At 34.4% G+C, this 14,624-nt stretch overlaps 1 protein-coding gene across 9 annotated transcripts in view; it reads right to left on the bottom strand.

Annotated features, from left to right (window-relative positions):
* Window positions 1-14,624, bottom strand: part of LOC126944176 (putative ankyrin repeat domain-containing protein 26-like protein) — an 85,735-nt gene that overhangs the window by 17,505 nt on the left and 53,606 nt on the right. For 7 of the 9 annotated variants that reach the window (XM_050773446.1, XM_050773447.1, XM_050773450.1 and 4 more), the window contains 2 exons: window positions 9,046-9,999; window positions 7,192-7,338 (listed from right to left, as the gene is read on the bottom strand). In XM_050773446.1, coding sequence (XP_050629403.1) covers window positions 7,192-7,338; window positions 9,046-9,999 — 1,101 coding nt within the window. Of the gene's footprint in view, window positions 1-7,191; window positions 7,339-9,045; window positions 10,000-14,624 lie in introns of those variants that run through there. The other 2 variants (XM_050773451.1, XM_050773454.1) reach the window with 2 other exon arrangements.

Here is a 14,624-nt window from a genome sequence, read left to right as displayed (position 1 = left end):
CCTACAAGAACTAGCAAAACAAAAACCAAATAACCTCAAAGCTAGCAGAAGTAAAGAAATAACTAAAACCAGAGCAGAACTGAATAAATTTGAGACACAAAAATCCTTACAAGTAATCAACAAAACCAAAAGTTTGTTCTTGGAAAGGATAAATGAGATCGATAGCTAGCTAGCTACATTAACAAAGAAAAAATAGAGAAGATCCAAATAAGCACAATCAGAAATAGCAAAGATGGCATTACAATGGATCCCACAGAAATACAAAATATCATCAAAGACTATTATGAACACCTCTATGCACAGAAACTAGGAAATCTAGAGGAAATGGATAAATTCCCAGAAATACAAAACCTCCCAAGATTGAATCAAGACGAAATTAAAACCCTTAACAGACAATAACAAGTTCTGAAACGGAATCAGTAATTTAGAAACCTAGTAACCAAAGAAAACGCCCTGAACCTGAAGGATTCAGAGCCAAATTCTACCAGACATACAAAGAAGATCTGTTACCAATCCTACTGAAACTATTCCAAAGTATCGACTTTGAGAAACTCCTCCATAACTCATTCTATGAATACAGCATCATCTTGATATTAAAAGCTGAAAGAGAGGCAATGAAAAAAGAAAACTGCAGGTCAATGTCTCTGATGAACATAGACACAAAAATTCTCAACAAAACATTAACAAACCAAATCCTGCAACACATCAAAAATTCACTTTATTTATTTATTTATTTATCTATTTATTTATTTATTTTTGAGACCGAGTCTCACTCTACTGCCCAGGCTGGAGTGCAGTGGCGTGATCTCAGCTCACTGCAAGCTCTGCCTCCCAAGTTCACGCCATTCTCCTGCCTCAGCCTCCCCAGTAGCTGGGACTACAGACACCCGCCACCACACTTGGCTAATTTTTTGTATTTTTAGTAGAGATGCGGTTTCACCATGTTAGCCAGGATGGTCTCGATCTCCTGACCTTGTGATCTGACTGCCTCGGCCTCCCAAAGTGCTGGGATTACAGTCAAGAGCCACCATGCCTGACCCAAAATTCACTTTTTACAATCTAACAGGCTTTATTCTGGGATGCAAAGTTGCTTCGACATATACAAAGTAATAAATATGATTCACTACATAAACAGAATTTTTAAAAACCATATGATCGTCTCAACAGATGCAGGAAAAGCTTTCAGTAGACTCGCAATATTCCTTCATGATCAAAACCTTCAACAAATTAGGCATCAAAGGAACATACCTGAAAATAATGAGAGCCACCTATGACAAACACACAGCCAACATCATACTCGATGGGCTAACCTTGGAACCATTTTCCTTCAGAACTGGAACAGGAAAAAGATGCCCACTCTCTCCATTCCTATTCAACATAGTACTAGAAGTCCTAGCCAGGGTCAGGCAAGAAAAAGGAATTTAAGGCATCCAAATAAGAACTGCAGAAGTCAAACTATCTCTCTTTTCAGATGATATGATTGTACACCTAGACAACCCTAAAGACTGTCAAAAGGCTCCTAGATCTGATAACAATTTCAGTAAAGTTTCTAGTTACAAAATCAACGTACAAATATCAGCAGCGTTTCTATACACCAATAATGTTTAAGGTGAAAGCCGAATCAAGAACACAATCCCATTTATAAACAGCCACAGAAAAAAAAAATACCGGGAAATGCATCTGACCAAATAAATGAAAGATTTCTACAAGAAGAAATATAAACACTGCCAAAAGAAATCAGAAATTAAACCATCAGATGAAAAAAATCCACGCTCATGGATTGGAAGAATGAGTATCATCAAAATGCTTATACTGCCCGATGCGATCTACAAATTCAATCCACACTACTCCTATCAAGCTACCAACATCGCTTTTTCACAGTGTTAGGAAAAATGACTCTAAAACTCATGGAACCAAAAAAGAGCCACACTAGCCAAAACAATCCTGAGGAAAAAAAAGGTGGCAGCATCAGTCTACCTGACTTCAAATTATATTACAAGGATACAGTAACCAAAATACAAGGTTTTGGTATAAAAACAAATACATAGATCAACAGAAAGAATAGAGAACCCAGAAATTAATCCACATATTTACAGCCATGCAATTTTTGATAAAAGAGTCAAGAACATCCATCAGGAAAAGAACATTCTCATCAACAAATGAGGCTGGGAACACTGGATATCTGTAGGCAGAAGAATGAAACTAGATCCTTATAGTTCTCCATATACAGAAATCTACACTAAATGGATTAAAGACAAACATAAGAACCAAAATTGTAAAACTACTAGAAGAAAACATAGCAGAAATACTCCAGTACCTTGGTCTAGGCAAAGCTGTGATGACTAAAACATCAAAAACACAGGCAAAAATAGACCAATGAGACTATATCAAAATTAAAGTTTCTTCATAGCAAAGGAAACAACCAACAGAGTGAAGAGACAACCTGCATAATGGAAGAAAATGTTTGCAATCTATTCAGCTGACAAGGGTCTAATATTCAGACTATATAAGGAGCTCAAACAACCCAACAGCAAAAACAAAATTAATCATCTGATTAAAAAGTGGGCAAAGGATCTGAATAGACATTTCTCAAAAGAAGATGTACAAATGGCCAAGAGATATATGAAAAAATACTCAACATCTGTAATCATCAGGAAAGGAAATAAATCTGCAATGAGATATCATCTCACTACAGTTAGAATGGCTACTATCGAAAAGACAGAAAGTAAAAAATGCTGGTGAGGTTGCAGAAAAAGGAAACTTATGCACTCATGGAGGGAATGTAAATTAGTATAGCCATTAAGGAAAACAGTATGGAGCTTTCTTAAAAACTAAAAATAGAAGTATCAAACAATCCAGCAATCCCACTACTGAGTATTTATCAAAAAGAAAGAAAATAAATGTATCAAAGAAATACCAGCACTGCCATTTTTATTGTATCACTATTTATAATTACTAAGATATGGAATCCATCTAAATGTTTATCAACAGATGAATGCATAAAGAAAATGTGGTATCTGTACACAATGGAAGATTATTCAGCCATAAAATAGAATAAAATTATATCATTCTCAGCCACATAGATGACCTTGGAGGACATTATGTTAAGTAGAATAAGTCAGGCAAAGAAAAACAAATGCTGTATGTTCTCACTCATGTGGGAGCTAATTTTTAAAAATGAGTTCACGGTAGTAGAGAATAGAATTGTGGATATTAGAAGCTGGGAAATGAAGGGGAGTGGGGCATGGGGTGAGGTTGGTTAATGGATAAAAAATTACCACTAGATAGAATGAACTCTAGTGTGCTGTGGCATTGTAGGGTGAGTATGATTAACTATGATTTATTGTATTTTTTTGAAAGCTAGAAGAGAGGATTATGAATGTTTACAAAAAAAAAGAATGGTAAATGGTTGAAGTGCTGGATATAATAATTAGCCTGATTTGATGATTATACATTATTTACATGTATCAAAATATTACTGTGTATCCTATAAATATGTACAAATATATATGACCACAGAATATAAAAGAAAGCCAGGCATGGTGTAACATGCCTGTAGTCACGGCAACTTGGGAGGCTGAAGCAGGAGGATCCCTTGAGCTCAGGAGTTTAAGGCCAGCCTGAGTAACACAGTGAGATCCAATTTCTAATATATATAAATAGATAAATAATAAAAATAGAAGAAAAACTGTATCCTATAAAGAAGTAGACTGTGGGCCAACCCTACTGACTGGCCTCTAATGAAGGAATGTGGTGAAAGTGATACCACGTGCCTTCCAACATTAAGTTAGAAAAGGCCCTCCATCTCACACTGCTTGTCCTTGGAACTTAGCCCCCATGTTGTGAGGAAGCTCAGGCCACAAAGACAGCCTAGGAGTTCCAATGAAGGTATTTGAGCTGCCTGCCCCAACTAAAGTTTCAGTCAATGGCCATTATGAACAACCAGACAGTTAGGGAACAAGCCTTCTGAGGATTCCAGTCCTCCAACCTCTGATTTATCCCAAGTGAAGCTCAAGGGAATGGAGATAAGCTGCCCCGGCCAAGGTTTTCCCCAGCCACAGATGGCTGAACTAAATAAATGGTGTTTTCAGCGACTCAACTTTAGATAATTTTTTAGGAAAAAATAAACAGAAAATTTGATTTAAACAAAGAGACATCAAGAAAAAATAACTTACACAGTAGAAATTAATGTCCTTTAAAGTAGGAATTAATAAGTGCTGAATTTAATTTATTAACAACAAACAATGCTAACGAGAAGCAGCAGACAATTAGGAGAAAGGCATAAGAACTATTGAGGAGAAAGTTTTTCTAAAATTTTCTTCAGTTACAAAGTCTGATAAAGAAAAAGAGCCTTTTTAGAATTTGTTCCTCAAGTTATGGGATAAAGATGGTGAGGATGAAAGGAAATATATGGTTGAAGTTGTGAAAGGAAAATATCCTGGGCCCCCAAAATCACTAAGGAAAACTCCAGCTGGAAACTGCTTAGGGCAAACCTGCCTCCCATACTATTCCAAGTGACCTCTCCACTCACTGAGATAGATGCATATTTGACTTGCTTCCTTCGGAAAGGCTAATCAGAAACTCAAAAGAACGTATTTCTTTGTGTATAACCTACCTGGGACCTGGAAGCTCCCTCCCCACTTTGAGTCTTCCTGCCTTTGCTTCAAGTTGTCCCACCTTTCTAGAACCAATGTGCCTCTTACCTATATTGATTGATGTCTCATGTCTCCCTAAAACATATAAAACCAAGTTGTGCCTTGACCACCTTGTCCACATGTCATCAGGACTTCCTGAGGCTGTGTCATGGGCATGTCCTCAAGCTTGGCAAAATAAACTCTCTAAATTAACTGAGACCTGGCTTAGATCTTCTGGGTTCACAAAGTATAAAAGGTGAAAAAAACTAGCAATATTTTGATTTTCTAACCAAAATCAGATGTTTGACCTGATTTCAATTCATTGAAATTCTAAGAGATAAGTAACTTTGAGTGTTTACTAATCAATCTAGTATTCAATGTTTATGTTCATTTCTTCAATGAGAAAATAGAGAATATTATGGAACTATCTTTAATCTTCTCAGGAATAAAACAAATGTGTCCTTTGAATGTTAAGAAATTAAGTACAATTTCCCCTTTACCTTACTTTGAGCCTGTTTGTATGAAGAAGGTGAGACCATCTTATCTTTATTTTGTAACAAAATGCTTCTCCATGTCATACAAATTGAGCAAGACGTGTTAGTGAACAAGGATAGACATAGACCAGCATATTAGAGTTGAGAATCCAAAATTAAATCTGTATGTTTGTATTCAGTTCATTTTCACCAAGAGTTAAAAAACAAATGAGAAAAGAATAGTATTTCCAACAAATGGTATTGTCTCACCAAATGCAATATCTAAACATTTATTCAAAATAGCTAAATGTAAGAGCTAAAACTATAAAATTCTTAGATGAAGACACAGGCATAAATCTTTGTGACTGCATTTGCCAGTGGTTTCTTAGACATAACACCAAAAGGAAAAATAGATTAACTGGACTTGATCAAAATTTGGAACTTGAACAGGCACCATCAGGAAAGCAAAGAGGAAGGCCATTGAGTAGAAGTAAATATTTGAAAATCATGCATCTGATAAGGGACTTACACCTGGGATACAAAAACAACTTCTAAAATTCAGAAATAAAAAAAATTTTAAATGGGTAAAGGATTTGAATAGATATTTCTCCAAAGAAGATATACAAATGGTTCATAAACACATAAAAAGATGTTTAAAGTCATTAGTCATTAGAAGAACGCAAGTCAAAACCACAATAAAGTACCTCATAGCACTACTAGAATGAAATCTTTTCTCAGTCAAAAATATGGAAAATTTTGGCAAGGGTATGAAAACATTAGAACACCCTCACAATACTGATAAGAATGTAAAATGGCACAGCCACTTTGGAAAACAGACCGGCAGCTCCTCAAAGAGTTAACACGTGACCCAGCAATTCCACTGGGTATAACCCCAATAGAAATGAAAACATATGCACTCTTACAAAAAAGTGCAAACACAAGCCCTTTTACATCAAAGTTCATGGCAGCTTTGTTAATAACAGTCCAAACTGGAAGCAACCTGATGGTCCATCAATTGATGAGTGGATAAATAAAATGATTGGTATATTCACACAATGGAATATTACTCAGCAATAAAAAGAAATTAAGTACTGATACCTACTACCACACAGAAAACTCTTAAAATGTTATTCTAAGTGAAAAAAAAAAGTCACAAAAGACCACATATTGTGTAATTCCACTGATAGAAAACATCCAGAATGGACAAATCTGTACAATCAAAGGAGACTGGTGGTTCCCTGGAGCTGAGTAAAAAGGGGAAAACTGGTCGATGATAGCTTAGGGATGCAGAGTTTCTTTTCAGGGTCATAAAAATGTTCTAAAATTGATGGTGGTGGTGGTTACACAACTGTGTGAATATACTAAGAAACTGTGAATCGCACACTTTACATGGGTGAACTGTATGGTAGGTGAATTATATCTTAATAAAGTTGCTTTTAAAAATCAAATGGCAGGATTTTGATAAATTTCTTCTCTACTTTGGATTATATACTATACATGATCTGAATATTTCTGTTTTACAATATATTTAAAAGAAACAAAATAGGAAAGAAATGCCTAACATTTCAAGTAGTTTGTAAACTAACCTAAAACATTTATATTTTGAAGACCAGTATAACAGTTTTTCCCTGTATGCATTATCCTGAAATGCATGAAATAAATATACAGAGATTCTGTACCCATTCACAAAAGTAAAGATAGGAAATAAGACAATTTTCTGAAATAAACATTATCTTCTGATTTAATCTGGTGTGCCTCACCATGGCAATAGAGAAAATCACTAAAAAATACTGTTACACAGAAAAAAAGTCTCTCAACTTTTGTGAGAAATGATGTCTAATTCCCAACTTTTCCTGAAGGTAAATATTATAATAAAAATATGTACATAATTAAGAGGAAAAAATGACAGAATAAAAGTCAAGAGGTTAAGAAATAAGTATATTATAATGGTAATAAAATTGTAATAAAATTAATTATAACGAAAATAAAAAAGAAAGCGCTTCACTGAAATTAGTATCCTAAAACACTTGATATTATTTAACCAGCTATAGACTAACTGTTGACATGTTATATTTTATACATACTTGACTTCTGATTTGACCTGATTTCCTCTTTGAGTCCCGTGTTTCATCTAAATTAACATAACATGGTGTAGCCTCTAGTGAAGGCTCTGATACAGGTTGTTTTTTTACAGTATCAGCCAATTCTTGTTGAATTTGTCTCACAATTTCCTGTAAAGATATTTTTGTTATTGATTTTATGTCACCTTATTATTAAATGATGGTCATAGAATTTAACTCTAACATATATACTTTGAAAAATATTACCACATACTTTGATTCACCTTCTTTTCCTCATGTGTAATGAACATTCCTGTTCAATACTGAATTCAGTTAAGGACAGAAAAGGTGTTATTTTCCTGCCAAATCAGTATTCTGTAACTTAGACAACTGATACAGCCCATTATATATTCATCACCTAAGTTGGCAATGCTTAATCATCTACTGAAGTCTCAGAAAGAAATGGGTATGTGAGTGAGACTAGTGGTTGTAAATTCTATACTCTGAAATGTTTTCTCTCTTCTTTATTAGAAGTTCAAATCAACTTCACAATTCCTCATTTATTCAATTGCCTGCTCAAATCCTTCCACTAGATTGCTGTATTGAAATAAAACTAAAATTTCAATGGTCTTTGAAGCCCTTGATAATCTTGCCTCCACTTCCCTGATCTCAGCTCCTACACTCTCTCTCCTACTCACTCCATTCCCACTATATGTGAATCCTGTCACCCCTCATTAGTTTGAACATGGGGACCCAACGCCAAACAAAGAAATCTCAGATTGCTACAATTATCTTTGTACTGGACAAAGTTATATCCAAATGAAATTAGTCATTGAGTTTAGAAATAAAAATTATGCACAAATTACTTGTAAAAACATTCAAAATAAATTACAAATGCCAGTGGTAAGATGAAATCAAATATGGTTTTACTGACATTCACATCTGTCCCAAATTATACTTAATTAAAAGTGAATCCTGTCAGAGTTGAGAGGTCATGACAATAATTTGAGATTGAAATATTTTCAGATTTAAGTCAAACTGACACGAATAAAAATAAAATTAAACCAACTTCAATATATAAGAAGCTCCTGAGGGAAAGTCTTATGAGATACAGCAGTACGCTTCAGTTCACCTGGGAAATCTGGACCTAACTGTCGAAATCACCCACCAAATTGAATCTTAACTTCAAAATACTCACTTCCGGTAGGAGCATTTCCATTTATCTGTTTCATCATGGTCTCAAAATGTGGCCACATAAAGACATGAAAATTATTATTTCAGGCCCGTTGTGGTGGCTTATGCCTGTAATTCCAGCACTTTGGGAGGCCCAGGTGGGTGGATCACCTGAGGTCAGGAGTTCGAGACCAGCCTGACCAACATGGCAAAACCCCATCTCTACTAAAAATACAGAAACTAGCCGGGTGTGATGGTGCGCACCTGAGGTCCCAGCTACTCGGTAGGCTGAGGCAGGAGAATCGCTTGAACCCGGGAAGCGGAGGTTGTAGTGAGCCAAGATCGTGCCATAGCACTCCAGCCTGGTCAACAGAGTGAGACTCTGTCTCAAATTTAAAAAAAGGTATTATTTCAGCAGTGTAAGACTACACTATTGATACTAGTCTCTATTAACAACTTGTAACTTAACCTCTCAACATTTCATAGGTGACACTATTTCTTTACACAAAGTAAAGCATCTTTCCAGTCTTTTTTTTTTTTTTTTTTTTTTTTTTTTTTGCTGGCATGCTTCTAGGCTGATAAAGCAAATATGTTTATAATACATATATATTTATATTCAATGAGACTCATCATTTAGCAAAAACCAAATATTGCTTTATATTTTCTTTCAAGAAGTTTTAAAATATTTTCTTTCTCAATACTTACATTTCTTTCTGCTTTCTCTTTTTCATATTTGTACAATCTTTTATTTATGTAATTGCATTTATTAATTAACTTGTTGTTTTCCTGCTCCAGTAGAAGACTTTGCTCTTCCCTCTGAGCTTGATTTTTGACAATAGCATTAAAATGCTCTTGGATATTAATTATTGTCTCTTCTTGATTATCAGCTTTCTTGTGAGCCTCATTCAGTTGCTGTCGAAGTAACAGATTTTCGTTTTGTATTTGAGATAACCTCTCCTCTAGAGATTCTTGCTTTTGAATGTATTTACTCACTTTGTCTTCTTCATTCTGAAACATTTGTTCAATTTCTTTCCTTTGACATTGTGATTGGGTTAGGTCTCTTTGGACATCTTCTAAAACCAATGTCTTTTCTCTTAGAGCATCTTTTGTGTGGTGCCACTTCATTTTGAGGCTTCTGATTTTATTTTCAGCATTAGAAAGTTTTTCAGAAAGCATCTCATTCTTATCTTTTAGGTTGCTCATATCAAAATTCATCTTTTCCTTTAAATGAAACCACTCTTGTCTTGTTCTCTGGAAATCGAGTTCTACATCTCTTTTTGATGCCTGACTTTGATCACAGTCTTGTATAGCAGCGGCCAGTCTACAACGATATGATTCAATTTCTGTTTCCAGTCTCTCCTGGTTTTGGTTTTCATCCTCCAATTTAAAACTGAGCATTTCATTCTCAGCTTTCAAAACTTCAGACTGTACACTGTACTGGAATATCGTTGTTGTAAATGTTTCCTCGTTCAGCTTCAAAGTATTTTGAAGGAAATCATTCTTTTCTTTCACAATTTTAATGTCCTCAAGATAATTATTTTCCTTTTGCCGGTCCAAATTTTTCACTGTGTCTATTTCCAGTCTTAACCTGGCAATTTCTTCCTGCAACATGCAATTTTCGTACAACAGATCTTTTTCTTTCTTATGCCCATGAGAAATCTAAATAAACAAAGGAAACTTTTAGCTAGCATTCAATACAATGACATCTCATTACTTTCTCTAAAATTAAAGAATATCCTGCACATTTATACAATGAAAGCATTGCCATGAATGAATATCTAACTGGGAAAAAAAGTTGAATTAAAACTTCAAACCTCGTAGAGCATAAATTCTCCAAAGGTCAATGATTTATTTAAAGACAATGAATCCATAAAAGGAAAAGAGAAACCACTAGAGGATGTGTAAGGTTCCCAGAATTGGAGAAACCTTTCTCAGGACAATAACAAACCCAAAGGTGTAAAATAAAAGATTTTAAAAATTTACTACATTAAATATTGGGTTTACACTCTGATATCTAACCTATATACTACCATATAATAAGAGCCTTAGTTCTGCATATATTTGGACAGATGAAATTCCCCATGTCCTTTAAGTTCCTTTTTCCTGAGACTATTCTACAGATATTCTCTTTTGGTAGTATTTTTTATAGGCAGTCCTAAGAATGACATGCATGCATAAATGCTAAATATAAGCATCTCACTAAGCACTTGGTGATGTATTTAGATACATCACCAAACTCAATTATCACAATTCTGCAAAGGAGTGGTCAAAAAATAAGCAAGCTGCAAAATTTTCCAGGTTTTCTAACCACTTCTAGTGCACCTCCACCAAATCACATTTATTTCTGTAGTGTAACTAAATACAAAAAGAAACTTTTTTATTTCAAAACACCAATAGTAAATAAGATAAAATTATAGAGCTTTGCTTAGAGAGTCATAAAATCATTTGTCATTGCAATAACTTCTATTTCCTCTTTATAATGTTTGAAAGAGTCATAAATATGAAATGGCGGAAATATACTGAACTATTTTACTAGGAACAAAATACATATTAGTAAATTATCACTAGTATATATTGTGGCATACCATTGTGTTCAAACTCTTTGTACTCAAATTAGACACTATTGGAGCAGACTGTTACTCTTCTCAAAAGTAAAAAGAAGAACATCCAAAATATGGTCTCTGAACTGCCTATACATTTTCTTCTTACCTATCAGTGGAAATAATAAACTAACCCCTCCATTAATATAAAACTAAGATTAAATCACTTTCAACAACTAGAACATGTTTTGTTAGTAGCAAGGGTTTTGACATTATAGAAAGATCATTAATTCCTATGGAAAGTATCAAATGCTTCTGCTTTTCATGAGGCCAGTATGAATATCACTACTTGACTATTGCAGACAAATGGCATTAAATTAAGAACATCATTTTATTCAGTGGACCAAAGGCCAGAACCCCCACCACCACCTCATAAAAGACAAAGACAAAAATTGTCTTCTTCCTTCTTTACAACTTGGATTTTAAACAGCTAGCTTTTGAAGATGTGATATTGTGGGGCTTCAGGAACAGAAAGGAAGCTTCACCCTTTGTGCACTAAGCTATTCTTTTCCCCACTGCCTTTTATCTTTCTTTTTTATCTGTCTAGAACTCAGTCTTCTACTTTAAAGTCATACACTAAATTTTTGGCTGAGAATTTATGATACTTATATAAAAATATCATATATGCCATTAACTTACCATACTCTATCAAACAATAGAATATAGAAGTCTGACTCAACAGAAACATTTGAGAGTTATTTAAATTATGTGAAAGTATATATACTTCTCAAAAATATTGAAAGTGGTTATAATATAATTATATGTTGCAAGAGTTGCAGTTAAACAGATACACTACAAAACATGAAAGCACAAGAAACAGATTCATTGGCCAGGAATATTTCTTACAACTCTCAAGACTAGTACATTTTTATCTCCCTTCTCAGTCATTGCTTCCTTCCCACTGTATTTCCATTTTATTGCTAAACACATCTCATCTTTACATAAATGGAAGGCAAAACCCTAGGGCTATAATTTTAAGCAATTTTCTTTATGCTTATCCTGGTTCTGAAGGTCATAGGCATATAGATAAATTAGTTTATGATTTCTTATACCACTTGGAAAACTTGATAGACTTTGCTTGATCAAGGAACAAAGATTAGAGAAAGTTTTTCTGAACTTCTATCATTTAGATAGCAGAAAAAATCTATTTCTATGTACAGATTTAGATAACCCAATTTTACACGTAAGTTTATCATCAGTAGAAATTCAGAATGGATCCGATGATTGATAAAGAGAGAAAACAAAGAGTAACAACAAGTAAACCTCTACCACTTTTTGAAGTTGAACTTTCTTCAAAACCAGGAACTCTACTTGTAATATGTCTACTTCATTCTTAAACCTTTGTGTATCTTGCTGTCATTTTCTTTGTAGATCTACTTTTGATGTTCTGTCATGATGTAGTGATAAAGAACTCAAATTTTCTAATTCAGGCACCATGATTTTGTAGTTACTAGCACTGAGACTGTCATAGAATGGCTTCTGGAACAAGTCTTGTGTTGCTTTTGTTTTCTTCTAAGTGCCTATATCTGCAGAAATACTGTAGCTTTTTATTTGAATCATGTTTTGTCTCCTGGAGGGGGTACCCAATGAATCTGAAAGACCTTTTGGATCACTAGATAGAGGCATATGCCTGATGTCTAATTTGATGCCTCATGGTATCTTGGTCATATTTTTTTGTCATTTGCATATCAAACTCTTGACCTTCTTTCATTTCCATTGTAACAACTTCTGGGTCCCTTGCTTTTTTTTTTTTTTTTTTTTTTTTTTTTTGACGGAGTCTCACTCTGTTGTCCAGGCTGGAGTGCAGTGGCACGATCTCGGCTCACAGTTCCATGCTTTCTTAGAGTCTCTATCATTATAAAAATTCTCCTCATCTACGTTAAAAACATATTCATTATCTGGTTTGTTATTTTCACAGTCTAATTTATTTTCATTTAAATAAAGCTTAGAAGATGTCTGGCAAACATGTACCAAAAACCCAGAATATGAATGAGATATACACACATTTTTGAGACTGAGTTCCATGTGTTCAACAAAATGCCTGCAATGCCACAAAGACAGGCACTCCAGATGCATCTTTTTCCCTCACAAGTATATTATTTGTCAAATTAGAAGGAATTTCCTTTATGTTTGTTTCTCCTTTTGAGCTATCATGGAGTGGCTTCAGGAAAAACAGTAATTTGTATTTTTCACAGATTTCACCAAACCTCTGATTTAACTCACTTGTAAGAAGTGAATTCATTTTCATTTTCCCAATCTAATTTGCCTCATTTAATACACATTTCCTCAGACTTTTACACAAAAAAGTCCTGAATATACAGACGTATCCTCTCTATCCAATCTTTATTTTTTTCTTGGTCCTGAGATATTTTTGGCAGATGCAAAAGGGAAAGATTAATTTGCTTGTTTCATTTCTCAGAAGTTGTCTTTGTCAGAGTGCATGTTTTTGTTTTTATTTTTTGAGACAAGGTCTCACTCTGTTGCACAGGTTAGAGTGCCATGGTACAAACATGGCTCATTGCAGCCTCAACCTCCTGGGCTCAAGTGATCCTCTCATCTCAGCCTCCCATGTAGCTGGAAACACAGGCACATGCTACCATGCTTGGCTAATTTTCAAAAACAATTTTGTAGAGATGGGGCATCACCATGTTGCCCAGGCTAGTCTTGAACTCCTGGACTGAAGCAGTCCTCCCACCTCGGCCTCCCAAACTACTAAGATTACAGGCATTAGCCACTGTGCCCAGCCAGGAGCATGTTTTTAAAATAACTTTATTTTCAGTAAAGTGTAAAGAAAAAAAATTAAAGTAATTAAAATTAAAATTTAATTGTTAAATTTCTTTGTATGTTTAACTGCTCCCAAATCACAGGGAGAAGTAAAAAATAATTTGCCTTAGCTAAAACTGCAAGAAAAAAATAAACCAGCAAACTTAACTTTGGCACTGTTGTTTGGAATAAATTCATTTTTTGTTATATCTACCAAAACATGAATGAGCAGATGATTAGTAGTGTTACAAAAGTGTCCTCACCTGAAAAGATTTTACCTCAGCATACCCTAACTAGTGAGCACGTGCGGTGCATTTAAGTACTTTTTCTGAAGATTACTATCTGGACTGTAGGCAAACTTTGTTAGAAGAAAAAATCAATACCAATCAGGAAGAAAAGCAAATTCTCAAATTTTAATTCAAATTATACTCTGTAATATGACACTCTAATGTATCCAGTTTGTCTGCTTAAGTCCAGTTCTAATATATTCTAATATCCACCGATGATGATGGATTACAAATTTTATACTATTTACTGACTTCTTGCATTGAAATAAGTTAGAAAGTTATTGTTCATATCCTAATACCAAAGGTCCCATTCTGCAGAGTATGGTTCTCTTAATAAACACTTAGGTTGATTTTATGACCCAGCTCTCTTCCTAAACATGACCTGAAGTCAATGAGAGAGCGTGAGGCAGAATACATGTTTAGCCTTGGCATTCATTAGTGACTGGCAATATAAAACTGCACATTTTGAACCACTGGCCATCATGACTCCTTTAACATGAATACAATGGCCATCACTCTTAAACTGTTCATAACTTCTTTTGCTCAATAATATGATTCAATAATTCATTTTACTTTCTTCATCATGTAAACATGTCATAAAGATAAAAAAGGAAAGAAAATTTTGAAAATGTTT

This window comes from Macaca thibetana, chromosome 20, assembly GCF_024542745.1.
Source record: "Macaca thibetana thibetana isolate TM-01 chromosome 20, ASM2454274v1, whole genome shotgun sequence".
NCBI lineage: Eukaryota > Metazoa > Chordata > Mammalia > Primates > Cercopithecidae > Macaca > Macaca thibetana.
Note: the sequence above shows the minus strand (reverse complement) of the source record. Positions and strands in the feature narration are given on the sequence as shown.